Below are 22,394 nucleotides of genomic sequence, written 5' to 3'. Positions count from 1 at the left end.
ATTGAGTGTGTGTCTTCAGGCTCCTGTGTCTCCTCTCTAATGGTAGTCTTGAGAGGAGAGCGTGCCCTGGGTGGTGGGTGTCGTTAATGATGGATGCTGCCTTTTTGAGGCCTTGCCTTTTGAAGATGTGCTCAGTGGAAGGGAGGCTGGTGCCCATGATGGAGCTCAAAATGTCGCTGTGTGTTTTCGACTGATGATGAATTTCACTGGTCTTGGGAACCTGATTGGAGTTGGACAAAGGGACACAAGAGACCAGGGATGCTAGAACGTTCAGACACAACCAATGTGCTGGAGGAACTCATACAGCATCTGTGAGAGGAAGGGAATCTTGGAATTTCATTCAGGATTCAGGTTTTGACCCAAAACGTCAACAATTTCTTTCCTCAAAATACTCCAAATGCCAAAGAACAATGTTATTGATGTAAGCAGTAAAGTATTCCCAAAATGTGAGCAAAACCAGAATGTTCAGTTGAGCCCTTGAGTCCCCTGAGAGACTTGCTTGGACATTTTAGAAGGCACAGGACGTGAATAGGATCAACATTCCCTCTGATGGTTTCTACATCTGCATGAACCGACCATTGCTCCGATCAGGGAATTTATAGATTATATTCATTAACACATAGTTAACTACAAGGTATTTCACAATTATATTAACATAGATTTTAAAATCAGATTAGCATAATTTTTAAATTATGTTAACATTATGTAAAAGAAAATTTCAGCTGTGTGGCAACAAAGGCTATGTGTGAGGGAGCATTTCAGTTATTGTGTGGCTGCGCACGTGCAGCTTGGAGGGAACAGTGGATGGGATGAAAGACTCCGTCTTTCTCCCATGGTTGTAGAATTGGAGGTTAAGGTGAGAGGAGGAAATTTAATAGGAATTGAGGGGCAACTCTTTTGCACAGAACGTGGTGCATATATTAGGGTGGCACAGCAGCGTAGTGGTTAGCAAAGTACTGTAAAAGTTCAATTCCCATCGCTGACTGCAAGGAGTTTGTATGTTTCCTCTGGGTGCTCCAGTTTCCTCCCACAGTCCACGGTTGGTAGGTTAAGTAGTCATTGTAAATTGTCCCGTGATTAGGCTAGGATTAAATTGGGGGTTGCTTGGCAGTGCGGCTCACAGGGTCAGTAGGGCCTATTCTGAGCTGCATCTCAATAAACAAATATGGAATGATCTGCCGTAGGAAGAGGTTGAGGCAGGTACAATAACAACCTTTTGAAAGACATTTGGGCAGGTACATGTATAGGAAAGGGTTAAAAGGTTATGGGCCAAATGGAGACAAATGGGTCTAGCTCGGTCAGTATGGACCAGTTGGGCCAAAGGGCTTATCTCCATGCTGTGTGACTCTATGACTTGTACACGGACCAGAAAGATTGTGAGTTTACTTCAGCGAAAGGCACTAGCAAACCAGATCGGTTCCAATGACTATTTGTCCCACTGTTAACACAACTATTGAGCAGACCTCTTCTACGATAAAGGTGAGCTCTTGACCACACGACACTTGTACCTTACTTGTCCACCTCCACCGCACTTTCCTCCGTTGTACATCCTGTTACTGCTTTTCCCTTGTTAAATGGATGGCATGCAAAGCAGTTTCTCACTGTTTCTCTATACATTTGACAATAACAAAACAATTATCAATTACCTGGGAAGTGTGTTAGTATTTGCAAGGTCTCTTCCCTGGAGTGAGAATGAGAGGTGACCTTACTAGAACACATTGGTACTGTTCTGGTAGTTTATGGGTTAGGAGGAGTTTACCTATTGTACAAGCAGAGTTGTCAATAAAGTTCAGCTGAAGATCCTGCACACTGCTGTGCTGGTGTGCTCTGCACTCTCCCTCAATATCGACCACAATAGGTACATTGGTCCTCCCCAGCTTACAAAGCCCTGACTACATACAGCCTCTACTCACAAACAAGCATCAAGGAGACTGGTAGGATGGATTTGCTGGCTGCAGGCATCTTTTGCCATCTGGGGATTTGGTTCACAGACGTATTTCCAACTTACAAACTGTTCAGGTTATGAACAGCTTACAGGAATTAAGCCCTGCCCTGTTCTAATCTAATCGAAGCACAAGTTCTAATGTCCCTGAGTGGACTGGACCAGGGTGGAAACTGAGAGGATGATCTCTCTCTCGTGGAAAGCCTGAAACAAGAGGCTTGGAGTTGAAGGTGGGGAGGAATTTCTTCTCTCAGACAGGTGTGAATCTTTGGGATTCTCTGTTCCAGGGATCAGTAAGTGCTGACTCAAAAATAATAAACAAGGCTGAGATAGATTTTACATTACAAGAGAATCATAGGTTATTGGGGCTGGGCAGGAATGGAGAGTTCAGATTAGTGATCAGATTTCATTGAACAGCAAAGCAAACAAGAGTAGCTGAACAGCCCAACTTTTTATGGTTCTTGTTTGGATTGCTTGGAATGTGTCCCTACTTGCAGAGGACTGAATCTCCAGTCACTGTGTGGAAATAATTCTTGGAAGTTCATCTGCGCTAGCAGGGAATTCCCAGAACTATGCTAATCATTTCAATAAAAGCCCAGGACCATTTCTTTCCCACTAAAAGTTGGGTTTTTGGAGGAATTAAGTGTTACTGAACTGCCTCATTTTTTCTCCTTGTCTGTCTGTCCCAGCCATGAGAAGAGGAACAATAAAGAAGAGTAAAACTGACCTGCTGAATCCTGAGGAGGGTGAAGATCACCTGGCAGACATCTCCTCTGTAGGTAAGTGTTTGATGCACTGCAGGTAGTGGGATTTGCACTAGGAGTGTAGGTCCGAATATCCTTAAATGGAAGATACAACATGGAGCTTGGGAAGTGAGACCAGTGACATTGTGTACTGAGGACACCAATGAGTTGGTAGGGGTAGGAATGGAACGAGTTAATAACTAGGATGTACCTTCTGCTGATGTGTTAACAGGGAACCACTGATAAGGTTTAACAACAATAAGATGGGAAGTATCTGTAACTGTACCAAACTACAGGACCAACACGCACAAAGTGCTGGAGGAACTCAGCTGGTCAGGCAGCATCTATGGAGAGGAATATACAGTCAGTGTTTCAGGCCAAGTCCTGATGAAAGGTCTTTGCCTGAAGCATTAACTGTTTATTTCCCTTCATAGGCGCTGCTTGACCTGCTGTTTTTCTGGCATTTTGTGTGTGTTGGTCAAGATCCCCAGCATCTACAGAATCTCCTAGGACAAGGTACAGGAGCTTGAGATTATGCTATAGAACCACTGTTATCGCTGGAACTGAGAATTGCTGTTAACTAAATTGGAGGCTCTCTGTTGGTCAAGGTCAACTATGGCTGTTACATCCTAGCTCTCCGTGTGTCAATACACAAGCCATTATCTAAGCCAGAGTGGTACAATATGGAGAGCAAGCTGTTACCCAATACAGCAGGCTCCCCCTCTCCACGCACCTGATGAATCCAAAGGAACAGCAGAAACCGATACTGTTTGGCACCAGTGGCGTAGCAGGAGTTGCCAGCCAGCGTAGGACTGCCTTAGGGATTCCAGCTCTAGATTTTTCCCCAGGGTTTACTCCCAAAGCCTTCCCCGTGAGTGGGTATAGCTACAAGGCAGCAGAGGTTAATTAAAAGTTTTATCCTATAACGAAAACTTAGCCTTACTGTTAATTAAATCTTCTGTGTAATGATGTAATCTGAGAAGTGTAGCTATCAAAACTTAGTTAATTATTTTTCTGCATAATCAGGTAAGTGCAGAAGTTTATAGGTCTGCGTTAGGGTAGATCAGCCTTGTTTGGTCTCCTGGTGTGCACCAGTTTCAATAGGTCACCCTTGATTGGTTCACCATCTCCAGATTGCCTTTCTTGTTTGCTCCCACATCATCGCTAACTGACTCCTATTCCCACCCCCAGTTGTAATTCCACCTCTGCTCATTGACCGCTGAAACACTTGACTTTCTCCTGATTACCTCCAGACTTAACTATATTCCAGGGTGGCCTCCTGTGTATGCTGAAAACTCAAAAACCCTAACTCGTTCTGAGCCCCGTTTACCCGGCCCTGGGCTCACTGATCTACAATGTTTCTCTGTTAAACAACACCTCAGTTTGAAAGCTCTAATCAGTGCTTTGAGATCCCTCCATGGTCTCCGCCCTCCCGTTCCATGTCCCTGTAGCCCCCTCCAGCTTTAGAACCCTTTTCATTTTCAGATCTCTGTGCTCCGCCAACACTAGGTGCCTTGCTCTTCCCTGAGCTTGATCACTTCCTGATTGGCAGCCGTACTTTCCACAAGATTGGGAATTCCCTCCCTAAAATGAGGATAGCCATCCTTTAGTTTTACAGTGGTCTTTATGATTGGTGGGGTAAATATCTGGCCTGGAATTCTACCAATGGGATTCTACAGCTGAGTAGCTTGGAGGTTGTTAACTTCTGGTACTGAACAGTTGCCAAGTCCTGTCAAGGTGCAGCTTTAAGACCAAGACAACATCTCAAGGAGAAACATGAAGGAGGATCGCATTTCTGGAAGACTCAAATATAAAAGCAAGGATGAAATGTTGAGGCTTTATAAGGCATTGGTCACGCTACATTTGGAGTATTGTGAGCAGTTTTAGGCCTCATGCTTAAGAAAGGATGTGCTGGCATTGGAGAGGTTCCAGTGGAGGTTTAATGAGAAATGAATGGGTGTTTGATGGCTCCAGGCCAGTACTTGCTGGAGTGTAGAAGAATGAGGGAGATCTCATTGAAACCTATCTCATATTGAAAGGCCTCGATGGAGTGGAATGGAGAGGATGTTTCCAGCAGGATGGTGTAGGACCAGAGGGCACAGCCTCAGAATAGAAGGATGTTGCTTTAGAGCAGAGATGAGGTAGACTTTCTTCAGCCAGAGGGTGGTAAATCTGTGGAATTCATTGCCGTAGGCAGCTGTGGAGGCCAAATCCTTGAATACATTTAAAGCAGAGGTTGATATGTTCTTGATTAGTGAAGGTGTTAAAGGTTTTGGGGAGAAGGCAGGAGAGTGGGGATCCGCCATTATCGAATGTTAGATCAGACTCAGTGGTCAGATGGCCTGATTCTGATCCTTTATCTTATGGTCTCGAGGATCAACATAGCAGTGTTGACAGATGCACTAATTCTATTTCTCTTTCCGGGACAGGGTCTCCATTCACAAGAGCAAGTATCAAAAGTGCCAAACTTGAGGGTTCTTCATTTTTCCGTAAGAAGGAAAGACGCTTTCGGTTCTTTGTCCGACGGGTAGTGAAAACTCAGGCCTTTTACTGGACTGTCCTCAGTCTGGTAGCCCTCAACACTTTGTGTGTTGCGATTGTGCATTATAAGCAGCCAGACTGGCTCTCCGACTTCCTCTGTAAGTATCGTGGGACTTAACCTTGAGTGTTGGGGAGCTGAAGAGTATCAAGGGCTTCACTGAGAGGATGTGTTTGCCTTTCTTGCTCAGGATCACTTGTTTTAATCAGGGCCTGTTCATTGTACATACCAATGTTAATTTGTTTGCGATCTGAAAAAGCAACAGAAAATACCGGAAATTCTCAGCAGGTCAGGCAGCATCTGTGGAGAGGGAAACAGAGAATGTTTGCTGTCAAAGGTCCTTTGCAGTATTTTTGGGGAAAGTCACAGAGTTAATGCTTCAGCTCAAAGATGCTGGAAAGTCTTCAGCTTAAAACATTAGCAGACCAGATACGGGGCTTCAGCCTGAAACCCCCACTGTCCATTTCCCTCTGCTTTTTCTGCCAGACCCATCGACACCCTCCAGCAAGTGATTTCTTTCCCTGCTCCAGATTCTAGCATCTGCAGTTTCTGTTTCGCTAAAGCATGATCTCTGTTTCCCACTTCAGAATTGCTGTCTGACCTCCTAAATGCTTCTAGCATTTTCAAAGTTCAAAGTAAATGTATTATCAGAGGACATAAGTGTCATCATGTACTACCCGAGATTTATTTTCTTGCAGGCTCTCACAGTAGATGCGAGAGAATCAATGAAAAACTACACATAAATAGACGGATAAATAACCAATGTGCAAAAACACAAACTGCAAATGCAAATAAATAAATAAATAATATTGTGAACATGAGTTTTAGAGTCCTTGAACAGGAAATCCTACAAAACCTAATGGATACAGCCCAGACCATCATGGGTAAAGCCCTCCCCACCATTGAGCACATCTACGTGAAACATTGTCGCAGGAAAACAGAATCCAACATCAGGGACCCCCACCACCAGGTCATGCTCTCTTCTCACGGCTGCCATCAGGAAGAAGGTACAGTTGCCTCAGGACTCGCACCACCAGGTTCAGGAACAGTTATTAACCCACAACCATCAGGCTCCTGAACCAAAGGGGAAAACGTGACTCAAATTCACTCACCCCATAACTGTTTCCTCAACCTATGAACTCACTTTCAAGGATTCGCCATCTCATGTTCTCAGTGCTTATTGCTTACTGATTTATTATTATTTCTTCTTTTTGTATTTGCACAATTTGTTCTCTTTTGCACTCTGATTGAAAGCCTTAGTTTGGTGTTATTCATTGATTCTGTTATGGTTTTTATTCTATAGATTTGTTGAGTAGGCCTACGAGAAAATGAATCCCAGGATTGTGACCTATACGTACTTGGATAAAAAATTTACTTTGAACTTTAAGAGTGAGCTCATAGGTTGTAGAACTGGTTCATTGTTGAGATTATTCATGTTGGTTCAAAGACAATAAATCTAATGACTGGCGTCCCAAAGTTTTTAAAGAGGTGGCTGTCGAGATAGTGCATGCATTGACTGTTATCTTCTAAAATCCCATAAATTCCGGAATGTTTCCACAGACTGGAAGGATGCAAATGTAACGGTATTGTTTAAGAAGGGAGGGTGAGAGAAAACCAGGTGAGCGGGGCAGGAAACGCAGAGTAGTTCTGAAAAGAAATTTAAAGAATGAGTTGAAATTCTTTCCAATTTGAAAAAAAGTCCCAGATTTTGTGCAGATTGAGCAAGATTTGTAACTTATACATTGGGAAACGTGCATCATACAGCAAACCTGCATGCCTCATTTCAGGGAAACATTACTCATCTATTTCCATAGAAGACCTTGCTTGGTAGAAGACAAGTCAAGCGATAGTTAACTCGGATTTGAGCAACCTAATTTCTCTGCCTCCTTTTCAAGATTCAAGATTGCTTATTGTCATTTTTCAGTGTGTAACTGTCAAAGAGAACAAAATGATAGTTACTCCAAATCTGATACAGCATTAAAAAACACAATAAACGTAAATAACACAATAAAGACACGATAAATATAAATACATAAAAATAACATATCCTATGTAGATTGATGCTAGATACAGGAGTATCCGACAGGAAATGTGTCACTGGAAGTTGTGGTGGGGAGTGTGGAGGAGTGGGTTAATGGGTGGAGGTGTTGATCAGCCTTACTACTTGAGGAAAGTAATGCTTTTTGAATCTGGTGGTCCTGGCGTGGATGCTACGAAGCCTGTTTCCAATAGGACTGGGGCAAGCAGTCCATGAGCAAGGTGGATGGGATCCTTCGTGATGTTACTGGCCCTTTTCCAGCACCTTTCTATATATACGTCCTTGATGGTGGGTAGGCTGATGTCAGTGATGCGTTGGGCAATTTTAACCACCCAATATAATGGAAAGTGCTTTTTGTAATGGAACACGACAATGCTTTCTGTATGAATGACCAGCTGGCTTATTATTTAACATGCTCCATTGTCGTTTCCTTCTGTTTCAGACTATGCAGAATTCATATTCTTAGGACTCTTTATGTCAGAAATGTTTATAAAAATGTACGGTCTGGGCACAAGACCCTACTTTCATTCTTCTTTCAACTGTTTTGATTGCGCGGTAAGTGATGTCCTATGATTTCTCTCTCGCCCCTTCATCCTTGTGGGTCTCCATGGGGACTTGGTCAGTAGAGGCAGCCATACAGATAAGCAGAGAACCAGGAAAGACCAGGATGTAACATCTGAGATCAGATTAGCCACTATTGTGGCTTTGTACGGGTGATTCCTGGAGCCCTGTACTCAGTTTATGCCTCGGTGTTCATCGCCAAAGGTGGAGAGGTGAGGTATTATAATGAAGATGATTTTGGTTCTGAATTTAGTCTCCTAGAGGGACACTCACCATTCACTGATCTGAGCCTTGCGTGTACTCAGTGACTAAACATACACAGCCCGATGGGATATCAGGTTCCAAATATTCACACCGCCTGGGTATGGAAATTCCTCCTCAACTCAATCCAGAATGGCCAGCCTCTTAATCACAAAACATTGCCCTCTTCCCTGACACTCACCAGCCAGAGTTAACAGCTTCTTCATATCTACCTACCAATCCCTCTCAAAATCCTCAACTGTCCTTTACTCCCAAATGCATGTTTGATTTCAGTATTTGGCGTCTTTTCCACCTCAGCTGACCGGTGATCTTCCTCTTGCAGGTTATTATAGGCAGTATTTTTGAAGTGCTCTGGGCTGCCGTCAAGCCTGGTACCTCCTTTGGCATCAGTGTCTTACGGGCACTGAGGTTACTCCGGATATTCAAAGTCACAAAGTAAGTCTGCCTGCTTTTCCCGCGGTGCCTTTGATGGTCATGTAGCTGTGAAGTGTGATTCACTGGTCACCTTGACTGGAGTTAAATTTAATTAGATTTCTCAACAGTCAATGAACCCGTGAACACTGCCTCAATATTTTTGTTCCTTTTTGGAACTGCACGTTTAATAATTTTTCATATATATTTCTTACTGTAATGTATAGTACATTCAAGCCAGGACTTGAGTTCTAGGAGAAGTTTGAATAGGTTAGGACTGGAGTGTAGGAAAATGAGAGGAGATTTGATAGAGGTATACAAAATTATGAGGGGTATAGACAGGGTAAATGCAAGCAGGCTTTTTCCCACTGAGGTAGGGGGAGACTAGAACTAGAGGTTATAGGTTAAGGGTGAAAGGTGAAATGTTTAAGGGGAACATGAGAGGGACAGCGATGAGCATGTAGAATGAGCTGCCTGTGGAAACATCGAAGAGAAGTTTGGATAAGTACATGGATTGGAGGGCAGGTCGATGTGACCAGGCATAATGATAGTCCAGTATGGATTAGATGGGCTGAAGGGCGTGTTTCTATACTGTAGTGCTCTTTCACTCAATGAATCGCACAGTACTGCGGCCGCAAGCAACAAGTTTCACGATTTATGTCAGTGATAATAAAGCTGATTCTGATGCTGAACAAGGGTAAAATTATTTGAAGTAGGTGAGATCATGCCTTGTTAATAAGAGAGGTTGGACGAGAATAGCCAGACTGGTTCAAACTGACACGGAAGTGACAGTAACTCAAATAATCACGCGTTATAACAGTGGTGTACAGAAGAGCATCTTTGAACGGACAACATGTTGAACCTTGGAGTGGAATTTCTACAGCACCAGAAGAAGACCTCGAACATACACTCAGTGTCTTCGTTATTAAGTGCAGAAGGTATCTAACAGCGTGACCACTGAGTGTAATTTCATCCCAGGGCTGCATTATTTCTAAGTTTGTAGATCAGTTTTATTTTTAAATTGGATTGGCTCTCTGATACTTAATGGGGAGGACGAGTACCATTCCGAAGATTGACCTTGTTACGTTTGCGCAGAGTAAGACCAAAACTAGTCATCGGATTAACCGTTTTTACTGAGCCATGTTGGCCATGGTACACACTGGGCAACTTGCAGTATGGGAGCAACAAGCCAGGCCCACCGAGATGAAAAAGCCTGCACTTCAAAGCCTGCGCCGAAAGAGAGGGACCTCCCCAGCGTAGCAGACCCAGTCAGTCTACTGTACGATCAACCGGCCGCCCGTGCTCTTGCCACGTCCTCGCAATCAATCCGATACGGTTCATGGCTGTTTAAAACAAACAAATATATAACAAAAACACCGCTGATGTGTATTGATGTGACATCTGTTTTGACAAAAAAAATCACATAATGCCTTGCTTGATCATTATTAAACAATTATGTATTCACAGGAAGATATTAGGTCAGATGACAAAAAGCTTGTCCTCGGGGATGGGTGTTAAAAGGCATTAAACAGGAGGAAAGTGTTGGAAAAAGAATTCCAGGGTTTGAGGTCTGTGCAGCTGAAGGTGTGACCTTTGTCAGGGATCTGGAGGAGCACCAAGAACTTGGAAAATTTTGGGACTAGAAGAAATTCCAGGGATAGGGAAAGACCAAGAGTCTGGAGTGATTAAATCAAGGATGAGCATTTTAAGAAGGGATGGTGTATAACCAGGTATAGGTGTGGGTCAGGAACCAGGTGATGGATGGGCAGGACAAGGGCAGCAGAGAATGGAATCACACAAGAGACTGAAGGTGCTGGAATGTGAAGCAACAAACAGTCAGCTGGAGGAAAGGAATTGCCAACATTTTGGGTTGAAATCCTGCACGCAGGAATCCTGATGCACGGTTTCAACACGAAGCAGCGACTGTTCATTTCCCAACACGGATGCTGTTTGGCCTGCTGAGTTCCACCTGCAGGTTGTCTTTTGCTTTAGAATGGAATAGTCTAGTCTAGGAACGGTGACGGGGGGATAGTTGGGTGACCTTACAGATGTGTGGTTTGAACATTGGTGGGTGGAGTGGGGACGAGCAGCAAGAGTGCACGTGGTCTGGTTTACCTGTAACACTTTCCTTCCATTGCCACAGGGGTAAATGCTGTGTCAGTAATGTCTCGCTCTAGACCTGTATTGTAACTGAAAGGGATTTCTATTTCTTCACCAGGTATTGGGCTTCTCTCCGTAACTTGGTGGTCTCCCTCCTGAGCTCCATGAAGTCCATCATCAGCTTATTGTTCCTATTATTCCTGTTTATTGTTGTCTTTGCCCTTTTAGGAATGCAACTCTTTGGTGGCCAGTAAGTACAAATTGTCTGTGATTTAATCGGTGATCAGATCTGCCATCAAGTGGGGAATGAGTTGATAAATTGGTTTATTATTGTCACATATACCAAGGTACTTACTTACTGCCTGTTATGCCACTGGCGTTTAGGGCAGCAATGAAGTTCCTTCATCTCTGCTGGTGTCCAGGGCTTCCTTCATCGTGTCAGTAGCTTCCTCTCGGTTTTCACCACTATCAGTCATGCAAGTCCCGGGTGGAGACTCAGGAATACCGTCACACTCAGGTGTAGAAGGACTCATCATTGTTGTTTCTGTAACAGTTTTGTTTGACCACTTTGGGTTGTTAGCCCTGAGCTGAACCCCCGAACCCAGAGGACCAGTGGACCACTCTTAGTCTGGCCTCTACCCTTTGACCTGTTGGACATGGCTGACCCTACCGAGAACCAAAGCATAAAGCCCTGACTCCAGCCGACATCGCTCTCTGGGTCACTGGGGCACGCAAGCCCCCAAACCCTACGACAAGGTTGTGGTTCTCTTGGAGGATGTACCAAGGCACAGTGAAAAAACTTTGTTTTGCGTGGCATCCATAAGTATCGTTCCATCACGACAGTACAGCAAGGTAGTACGGGGAAAAGCAGTAACCGAATGCAGAATAAAGCGTTACAGTTACAGAGAAAGTGCAGAGCGAGCAGACAACAAGGTGTAAGGCCACGATAGGGTCTCTGTGTAATGATCCGATCTGTATGAACAGTATGCAAGGCAAGCTTTCCACTGTATCTCGGTATGGTTGATAAGTATAAACTAATATCAATACCAATATGAAACTACGAGGGGTGATTGATAAGTTTGTGGCCTAGGGCAGAAGGAGTCAATTTTAGAAAACCTAGCACATTTATTTTTCCACATAGTCCCTTCCTACATGTACACACTTAGTCCAGCAGTCGTGGAGCATACGGATCCCTTCTTTATAGAAGTTGGCATCTTGGACCTCCAGGTGGTCCACAGCAGGGGCAATTGATAAGTTCATGGCCTAAGATAGAAGGAGATGAGTTATACAGCTCTCGTTATATGCACGTGCAGTTCAACTCTTTGAGTGAAATTAATAACTCATCTCCTTCTACCTTAGGCTCTAGCACTTTGTGTGTGTTGCTTTGGATTTCCAGTGTTATGTTCATGACTTAAGAGGACATCCTGGCTGTCATGCGCGAATTGAGCTGAAAGACATGTCTCTATGCTCTTATGGCTCTGTGACTCCGAAACGGAGACAAACGCCTATGCAGCGACACCAGAGTTCAGGATTGAACGGCCCACATCTGTGATTCCTGACTGTGCTCTGACTATGCTTGCAGTGTCACACACGTAATGGCCTGACGTAGAGAAAGCTTCATCATGACAGCAATAGAGCTCGGTGCATGAGGGTAAAACAACTTTAGGGAAAACAGAAGCTTTCCACAGGTGTCCATGCTTAGTGGGTAACATGATAACAAGAGAGACTGTGCATTGTATTCCATCTTCGGTGCCGTAGTCCCACTGCTCCACCAGCCTGGGTTCAATCCTGACCACGGCTGCTGCTTCAATAGACGTCAAACATTCTCCCTGTGAGTGCCTTGGTTTTCTCTGGGTACTCTGGTTTCCTCCCCATCCCAAAGAAGCGCTAGGAGGTTATCTAAACCCCTTAGTGTATGCTAATTTATTGGCATTCTGTGTTGCTGCTGGAAGACTGGTGACGCATGGGCTGCCTCAGCATGATTCATGGAAAGAATGTCACTGTTGGAAGACTGGTGACACTTGTAGGCTGCCTCAGCACAATCCCTGGACTGTATCGGTCGTTGACGCAAAACAAAACATTTCACTGAATGTTTTAATGTTCTCGCTGTACGTGGCATATCAAGCTAATCTTAATCTTATCTCTATAGGGTCCAGAGAAGGCGCACAAGAATTAATCTGGGACTGAAAGGGTTAATGTATGAGGAGGCATTTGATAGTTCTGGGTCTGTACTCACTTGAGTTTAGAAGAATCAGGAGGGAGGCCCAATTTGTCCACGTTAACTGAGCTGAGGCCTCGGTCGGTCAGAGTTGACTGTGGAAAATGCGTCCTAGCTGTCTATATACGCAAGCCTGGGCAGTACAATATGGAGAGCAAGCTGTTGTCCATGTAGCAAGCTCCCCCCTCTCCATGCATCTGATGAACCCAAAGCAACGCCAGAGACCGATACAGTTTGGTACCAGCAGCGTCGTAGGAGTTGCCAGTCAGCATTGAACTCGATGTAGGGCTGCCTTAGGGACTCCAGCTCCGGATGTAACCTTTAGAGTTTACTACGGAAGCCTTCCCCATGAATGGGTACAGCTGTAAGGCAGCGGAAGTTAGAGATCAGAGTTTTCTTTCTCCAGGATGAGCTGCCAACCACAGCTGACGAACCCCTGAAGCAGCTGACGAACCCCTGACAGCCTGAAGCAACTGGTTTTAAGGCTCCAGTTACCCACCTTTGCCCCCTCTCCTGTCAAGCAAAACGATTCCACTGGGCTTAGTAGCTAAGCCACACATGGAGGCCAGGAGCTGGATCTGGTTGTCAGAGGCTATTTGAGGTGCATACCATTGGGAGCATTTAATAGGTTGTGGGAGCTTGTCCCCATTACCACCACTGGCTACAACAATCTTAGGGTTGTTAAAACTGTCGAATATTGAAAGACTAGGTAGAGTGGACATGGAGATGATGTTTCCTATAGTGGGAGAGTCTAGAGCCAGAATGCACAGCCTCAGAATACAAGGATGTACCTTTAGAACAGAGATGAGGAGGAATTTCTTTAGCCAGAGAGTGGAGGATCTGTAGCTGTGGGAACTGACTCATTGGGTGTATTTAAAGCAGAGGTTGATAGGCCTTTGAAAGGTTATGGGAGGAAGTCTGAGAAAGGGGTTAAGAGGGATAATAAATCAACTGTGATGAAATAGCAGAGTAGACTCGATGGGCTGAACAGCCTAATTCATCTCATATGTCTTATGGTATAAAATGAATCAAAAGGGGAGTTGGTGAGCAACTCCCTGTAAGGGAGAGCAAGTTTGAACGATTCAGGGGGAAAAGGAGAGGAGGAACAGATGATATTGCTCCCCCAGGTTCTGGCATGGACCTGTTGGAGTGAATGGCCTCCCTTGTCTCTATGATCAGATTTGAGAAACAGAATTCAACATTACTGTTAGTGTATCAAACATCGGCACATTTCTCCATTGTAATGGAAAAGGTAAAATTAAAACACAGTTTGATTCCCTCTTTTTTATATTTTCCAGGTTTAATTTTGAGACTGGCACACCCTCCACCAACTTTGACACATTTCCTGCAGCAATAATGACTGTGTTTCAGGTAAGTGCTCTCAAACTTGATATAGAAGCTTTCAATAGGATGCAGTCAAGGTTTACCAAGATGCTGCTTGGATTAAAAAGCATGTCCCATGAGGACAGGTTGAGAGAGCCAAGGTTTTTAAGTTGAATTTTTAATTGTCATTCAACTATACTGTTCATGAATACAGCCAAATGAGACAGCGTTACGGGGTCAAGGTGCAAACACACAGCACAAAGCACACATAGCACATGTAAGAGAGCAAGCACATATAAGAGATCAGTAAACTACAGTCACACAAAAAAGCATAGTGCAAGTCCCTGAGTCAATGAATGTTACAGCAATGAATGTCTGCAGTCGAACACAATACTGCTTCTGAACACTGGGGGGCAGCACTGACTCCAGCATGGAAACCGTGTGATGGAGCACCCTACTCCAAAGCGTCCTGAGGGCGGCTGCAAATGGCGACACCACGGCTTGAGGCCCAGTCCTTACTATGAGCAAGGACCAGCCGGGTGTTGTGATCACAGGAAAAGTGACTAAAATGATCACTGACTACTAGACCTCACATCACCTTTGCGTACTGACTCCTCTCTGTCACAGTCCGTACCAAATCCAGCTCTTCCACTTTCTCCACCAACGAGCAACTTACTGATAGGGTAGACCTTCATTACTTTAAGTTTTAATGTCCAACAGGGTCTTGCAATCATGAAAAATACATTTTAAAAAGAGTGTAACACCTTTGTTTAACCCCGTTGAAGATGATTGGAGGCAAGTGTAGGGGCGGGACATCGGAGTTAGGATTTTTACGCAGAGCGTGATCAATGCGTGGACGCATTGCCAGGTGTGGTGGTAGAGGTGGATTCATCAGGGAGGTTTATAGGATTCTGAGATAGGCACATGGATAAAAGGAAAATGGAGGACTATGTTGGAGGGAAGGGTTAGATTGGTCTTAGATTTGGTTAAAAGGTCAGCTCAAATCATGGGCCGAAGGACCTGTACTGTGCTGTATTCAAAGATTCAAGATTCTCAAAGGTCATTTATTATCAAAGTATGTACGTACGTACAAAGCACACAACCCTGAGATTCATCTTCCCCACAGACAGCCACGGAACAAAGAAGCGTGGGTCCTACCCGTTCGAAGAAAAACATCAAACCCCTACACTCCCACACACAACTGCAACAAAAAATGAGAAAAACGCAGAATATGAAACACAAAAGCAAAAGGCGTATTTCGGTTCAGCTCTGTGTGCATTATTTTGTGTTCTAAATTTACCGCAAGTAAGCACAAAAGAACTTCCCTCCATTCACTTGTGTCACTGGTAAAAAATTGTGTTGATTTAATTCTTTAAATAGTTAAATAATCTGTGGTATTTTTAAGTGGTCATTTACATCAGTAAGCCCCAGAGCACTTCACCCAACCAATTAGTGTAATGCAAGCAATTAATATGGCCAATTGAACCATATTTAATGGTGACTATTTTTTTTCCTCAGGCTTTTGGCCTGTTAAGCTGTAATCAGTGAATAACAGCTCAGTTTCATCTTTCCACAATGATATGCGTCTTCACTGCTTTCAGAATTCCTAGGGCTTTTCTCTCTCAAATGAAGGATGAGAGTTGCCTTGATAGAGGCATAAAAGATGATAAGAGGCTTAGATAGAGCAGACAGTCAGAAACTAGGGCGGCAGAAGTGGCTAATACGAGAAGGCATAATTTGAAGGTGATTGGAGGAAAGTATAGGGGAAGTGTCAGAGTAGGTTTTTCACATAGGGAGTGGTGAGTGTGTCGAGCACACTGGTAGAGGCAGATACATCAGGGACGTTTAAGGGACTCAGGTAGACAAATGGTTGAAAGAAAAATGGAGGGTTATGTGGATTGGTCTTGGAGCACGTTAAAAAGTCAGCACCACATGGTGGGCCAAGAGGCCTGTACTGTAGTGTACTTTCCTAGGTACTAACCCTAACCCTTGTCTCCTGCCAAGTAGTTTTTTTTCAAAAGTAACGTATTTTCAACGTGAAAAATTAAATTATTAAACTTCAATTAAAATATTGTCCTTGTCACACATAGTGCATTGTAGCTTCCAGGTTTCTTGGTGCTGGGGAGTGCACTAATTTATATATATATATATATATAGAGAGAGAGAGAGAGAGAGACACACACACACACACACACACACACACACCAATTCCTCTCCCTCCCCCCCCCCCCTGTCCTGGGCACCCTGCTGTAAATTCAGCATGGTGACGGTGCATGTGAGCAAGACAGATGGATGTAGCTTTTGCGTGGCTGCCCCAGCCAGGCTGAGGAGGAGCCAGTGGGGAGTTTGCTGCACCAACCCACACACTCCATCTGCCTTCCACTTCCCAGTCTACAGTCGGTGTCTGAAGATCAGATGCATGGGGACGGAATGCTAACTCCGAAATCTCAGGGATGGTCCCTCCAGGGGTGGAGAGGGGTTATGCAAGTTCTTGTACATTTTTGGAAGATGGCCTGCTCCAGGTCACCGCAGTTGCAGGCATCCGAGAAAGCTGCAGAGTTGTGTAAAGTTCATTGGATAGGACTGCTCTGTGCAACCCTGTTCACCCCAGGTCCGCTAAAGAAAGAGTGTGATGAGTGACAGTCACATTTCTTTGCTTCTAGATTCTGACGGGTGAAGACTGGAACGTGGTGATGTATGATGGCATAGAGTCCCAGGGTGGCGTCAACAGAGGGATGATCTCCTCCGTCTACTTCATCGTCCTGACTCTCTTCGGCAACTGTATCCTTGACATCTCAAAGCACAGAGTCTGGTATCAGTCTAACTTCCCAAGAGCTTGGCCCCACCCTGATTGAGCAGGTTATATTTGTTGGCCATAAGAAACTTACAGTCCACAACATGGGGGAGAAACAAAGGCAACTGGTTTGTCTACTCCCTATCCTTCATTCATCCAAATACATTAATTTGTAGACTGTAGTTCCTTCTGGCCAATGATTTCCATGTCGGGGAATGTGGAATACTACACCAACATATTCCTATTAGTTGTTGTAAAGATGTAATATTTTACATCAAGCCACATGTGCTGGGTGAACAGGGACCTTTATTATTCCTTCTTCCTCATCCACCCGAACACAGTCTCCTTCCTTTCATCTATCTGGCGTTCACTAGCAAGGTCCCTCACTAATTGTTCATGAATGTTGGTCAATAAAAAGTGCCTTCAAAGATTTCATTTGAATCCTCTGGTCTCTGGAGATCTAGGACAGAAGCTATTGGTTACTCGTATATGATATAAATGACATAATGTATGAAGAGCGTTTGATGGCTCTGGACCTGTGCTCAATGGAGTTGGGATGAATAAGGGGGAACCTAATTAAAACACACTGAATTCTGAATGGCCTGGGAAGAGTGAACGTAGAGAGGATATTTCCATTAAAATGAGATTCTAGGATCGAAGGCCACAGCCTTGGAATTAAAAAAGGAAGTTCTTTCAGAAGTTTCTTCAGCCAGAGAGTGGTGAATCTGTGGAATTTCTTTGTCACAGAGGACTGAGGAGACCGAGCCATTTGGGTATATTTGAGGCAGAGCTTGATAGATGCTTGTTTGCTAAATAGATTAAATGTTACTGGGAGAATAGAGTTGAGGGAAATTGAATGGTGGAACAGACTCAGTGGGCCAAATGGCCCAATTCTACTTAAATATCTTACAATGTTATGACTCGTGTTGAACCCTGTTCCCAAAAGTTCTTACTTTAGCAGAACTGGATTGTGGACTTAACACTCTTACAATGCTAGGTTCTCCCCTTTTGATCTGTATAACTAAGAACAAATATCTTACTACCAACGACTGGGATCTGATCTTGTATGTGTGTTTGTTTTGCGTTGCTCTGTTCTTGTTTTGACCTTCATTTGGCTGACCAGATACCCTATTGAATGTATTCTTGGCCATTGCCGTGGACAACCTTGCCAATGCACAGGAGCTGACAAAGGTACAAGGCTGCAGTTCTGGAGTAACAGTAGTGCCGTCTGCCATGCCAAACACAAACTAGAAGAACAGTACATATTTCACCTGGGTAGTCCACAGCCCAATGATGTGGACACTGAGTTCTCCACTTTCATGTAGCCCACGCTTCCTGTATTCCTGTCTCTCTGTTTGATCCACACAGGCCCTCCAAACCCACTTCTACCTCTTCTCCGTCACCCGGTTTTGTTCCGTTCCCTCACCTGGTTCTAGCTATCTATCCCACTATCCCTGCCTGGTATCCCACCTTCTGCTCCAACCGGTTGCACCTGCCCATTACCTGGTTCCTCTTATCACCGTCCTTCTTCATCAGATTCTACCATCTGTACCCTCATGTCTCCACTTCTGCCTTCCCCTCTCCACCCTGCCACTTCCCGCCACTCCCATCCCTTCCCCTCCCCTCCAAAATCTGGCTCCATCTGCTTTTATTTGTTTCTGTCTACCTACCACCCACCAGCCTCTGTCTTCCAACTCCTACCCTCTTCCTCCTCCTCCTCTTATTTGGTTCATTTGCCCAACATCTCCCTCCTCACCTGGATCTACCTATCGTCCTGCTTCACCCTCATCTCCTGAAACTGATGTTCTCCCCCTCACGGCCTCAGACTGACCCTCTCCCCCTCACCCCAAACTGGCCCTCTCCCCTCACCTCCTCAAACTGACCCTCTCCCCCTCACTCCAAACTGACCCTCTCCCCCACTCCGAACTGACCCTTTCTACCTCACCCCAAACTGACCCTCTCCCCTCCTCAAACTGACCATCTCCCCTTCACCTCCTCAAACTGACCATTTCCCCTGCACCCCCTCAAACTGACCCACTCTCACCTCCTCAAACTGACCCTCTCCCCTCACCTCCTCAAAATAACCCTTTACCCTCACCTCCTCAAACTGACCCTCTCCCCTCATCTGCTGAAACTGACCATCTGCCCCCACCTCCTCAAACTGACCCTCTCCCCTCTCCTCCTCGAACTGACCCTCTCCCCTTGCCTCCTCGAACTGACCACCTGCCCTCAGCTCCTCAAACTGACCCTCTCCCCTCACCTCCTCAAACTGACTCTCTCCCCTCACCACCTCAAACTAACCATCTCCCCCTCACCTCAAACTGACCATCTCCCCCTCACCTCAAAATGACCATCTTCCCCTCACCTCAAACTGACCATCTCCCCCTCACCTCAAACTGACCATCTCCTCCACACCCTCAGCCGTGATGCAGAGTCTTGACCCAAAACATTGCTAGTCCCTTGGCCTGCTGTGGCCTAACCCTCTGAGCCCCTCCAGCACTTTGTGTTTTGTTTAAGAAGACTTGAGACCAAGCTGCACAGCTGAATCGCAGAGCTGGGAGTACGGTAAGGGCCAGTGTTGTGTATGATATTGAATGGGGGTAACCTCCACAGTACTGCCACCACGTACAAAAGGGTTCTGTTTTAGCATGTACACTCAGTGGCCACTTTACAAGGTACAGGAGTGAAAACCAGTCTGGTTTTCTGTTGTTGTAGCCCATCTATTACAAGGTTCAATGTGTTGCGCATTCATAGATCATCCTCTGCACACCTCTGTTATAATGTGTGGTTATCTGAGTTGCTGTCACCTTCTTGTCCACTTGAACCAGTCTGGCCATCCTCCTCTGACCTCTCTCATTAACAAGACATTTTCACCCACAGAACTGCCACTCACTGGATGTTTTATGTTTATCGCACTATCCTCTAGAAACTCCAGAGACTGTTGTGTGTGTAAATCCCAGAAGATCAGCAGTTCCTGAGATACTCAAACCACCCCATCTGGCACCATCAATCATTCCACGGTTGAAGTCACTGAGATCACATTTCTTCCCCACGTAGACGTTAGGTCCGAACAACAACTGAACCCCTTCCCTGACCATATCAGTATGCTTTTCTGCATTGAGTTGCTGCCGCATGATTGACTGATTAGATATTTACATTAACGAGCGGGTGTACCTAATAAAGTGGCCACTGAGTGTAATCCAACAGCTCTTAAAATGTAATACCTCACTCAGCACCTACTGACACACTCTCCTTGTATGTGGACCCAACCATTTACTAACTCAGATAAGTCAGACGCAGCTGATTGATGGTTGGGTACGGTTATTAACAGCTGCATCACACCAGTGCTATACTTCAATGGCACAGATTGCAGCAGCCAGTATTGCAGCCATTCGACAGTTGGCCTACAGCATCACCACCATGGCTGCTCTCTGTCTCTTGACCGTCTGCTTAGGTCTCTCATAGGTGATTTCAATGTGTCACAATAGGATGAACAGGAAGAGGAGGAGGCAGCCAATCAGAAGCTTGCCTTGCAAAAGGCCAAGGAAGTGGCGGAAGTGAGCCCGCTGTCAGCTGCCAATCTCTCCATCGCTGCGTAAGTGGAGTCTGGTTAACGTTTGATGTTGTGCTCCTGATTAACGTGGATTTGGTACTGCAATAATGGCTGTGCTTAAAGGAGTAAGGACACACATTGCCGGTGTGGCTGATTCCATTGTGACAAGTTTGAAACTGTTGATTGGATGTACTGCTTGGTGAGTGTCTTTTTTTTTCCAGAATTACGGGGGCAGGAGCAACCATTCAGCCCTTCAAGCTGGCCTTTCCTGCCGTTCAATATTATGGATGGTGCCATGTTCAGTATTATGGATGGTGCCATGTCCAATATTATGGATGGTGCCATGTTCAGTATTATGGATGGTGCCATGTTCAATATTATGGATGGTGCCATGTCCAATATTATGGATGGTGCCATGTTCAGTATTATGGATGGTGCCATGTTCAATATTATGGATGGTGCCATGTTCAATATTATGGATGGTGCCATGTTCGGTATTATGGATGGTGCCATGTTCAATATTATGGATGGTGCCATGTTCAGTATTATGAATGGTGCCATGTTCAGTATTATGGATGGTGCCATGTTCAGTATTATGGATGGTGCCATGTTCAATATTATGGATGGTGCCATGCCTTGTCTGTTTCTCTCTGTTTGCCCCTAGGTCCACAAATCAGCCCTGATTATGTTCAACAACTTGAGTATCCACAGTTCTCCAGGGGAAAGAATGTCAAACATCCACTAACTTTTGAGTAAAAGCATTTCTTGGTGATAATTGGATGACGTATCCAGTCCTCTTCCCAGGTCTATACCCACTATTGTCTGCTGGTTACCAGGTGGCACAGTGCCAAAATGAGTACCATTGTATAGTAGGAACATTGCCTGTATGATTGCCTTTGGGTTGAGGCTCTGGTCCTCCTAATCTGATGAGGGGAGAAATCAGGACCCTTCATCTCAGTGTAGGGTGTTTCATCAATATTAGCGTTTCCCAGAAGCAGGTCAGCTCTCTGGCACCTTGGAGTGAAATGGGAGAATGGAAGGAATAGAACCTGTGACATTTCCTTTCAGCCCAGGGATGGGAGTGTACTGCCGGTTCAGATCCGTCTCTTGCTCTGATGGGGATGTCCTATGTCAAGTGAGCTCCACTGCAATGCAGAACATATTGGAAAGTAAATGGGGGTTGCAACGTATCTAGAAGAAATCACTAACTTGGCATCCATTCCTGGGCTGAGTTCGGTTAATAGGGGAGGAGAGATGAAGTCAGATTGCATGAGGTGTCTCTCCCGTTGTTAGAAGGCCACTTGATTTGTATCAAAGTAGCATTAAGGGGTTGAAATTCCTCCTTGGTAGATAAGCTGAACTCGTGTGGAACCGGATCTCAGAAGCAAATGCAAATTCCAGCCATTTGAATGTGGTGGGTTAGCATGCCAAACAAGGATACATTTCTGACCCTTAGTTTCTTCCTACTTGAAGAGTCCTCTTTCCCTCCAGAATCAAATCACAGTGGCCATTTCAGCTACAACTTAGTGGTCACATCCTCACCTCTGAATCAGAAGGTTCTAGACCAGTCTGACGGCCGCACTGAGAGAGTGCAGTAGTGTTGTAGGGACTGACTCTCGGATAAACCAACGCTCTCTTAGCTGGGCGTACAACATCCCATAGTGTTAGTTTGCGGGGGCAGTTCTCCCTGGCATCTTGGCCAGTATTTACCCTCAAAGGACATCATGATTTGGCCATTACTTTTCATGGGAGTATGCTGAGTCTAAATTAGCTGGTACACGAAAGGGACCAGACTTGAAAAGGACTGTAAAACACCTTAGGATATGTTAAAAGGTGTTGTAGAAATGTAATGGTGACTTTTAATCACAGTGCCTTTGGAGTGATGCCGAAGAGGTATTTGTCCTGATTGTG

General features: G+C 44.9%; 1 protein-coding gene across 1 annotated transcript in view; it reads left to right on the top strand.

Annotated features, from left to right (window-relative positions):
• The window catches only part of LOC134339471 (voltage-dependent P/Q-type calcium channel subunit alpha-1A-like), a 607,837-nt gene that overhangs the window by 383,751 nt on the left and 201,692 nt on the right, over positions 1-22,394 (top strand). Inside the window, exons 11-19 of the mRNA XM_063036009.1 lie at positions 2,632-2,721; positions 5,115-5,324; positions 7,705-7,817; positions 8,407-8,519; positions 10,714-10,845; positions 14,112-14,184; positions 16,800-16,917; positions 18,054-18,121; positions 20,419-20,525. Coding sequence (XP_062892079.1) covers positions 2,632-2,721; positions 5,115-5,324; positions 7,705-7,817; positions 8,407-8,519; positions 10,714-10,845; positions 14,112-14,184; positions 16,800-16,917; positions 18,054-18,121; positions 20,419-20,525 — 1,024 coding nt within the window. The remainder of the gene's footprint in view (positions 1-2,631; positions 2,722-5,114; positions 5,325-7,704; positions 7,818-8,406; positions 8,520-10,713; positions 10,846-14,111; positions 14,185-16,799; positions 16,918-18,053; positions 18,122-20,418; positions 20,526-22,394) is intronic.

The sequence above is a fragment of the Mobula hypostoma genome, chromosome 29, assembly GCF_963921235.1.
Source record: "Mobula hypostoma chromosome 29, sMobHyp1.1, whole genome shotgun sequence".
NCBI lineage: Eukaryota > Metazoa > Chordata > Chondrichthyes > Myliobatiformes > Myliobatidae > Mobula > Mobula hypostoma.
The sequence above is the reverse complement of the archived record's forward strand: the minus strand, read 5'-3'. Positions and strand labels throughout refer to the sequence as shown.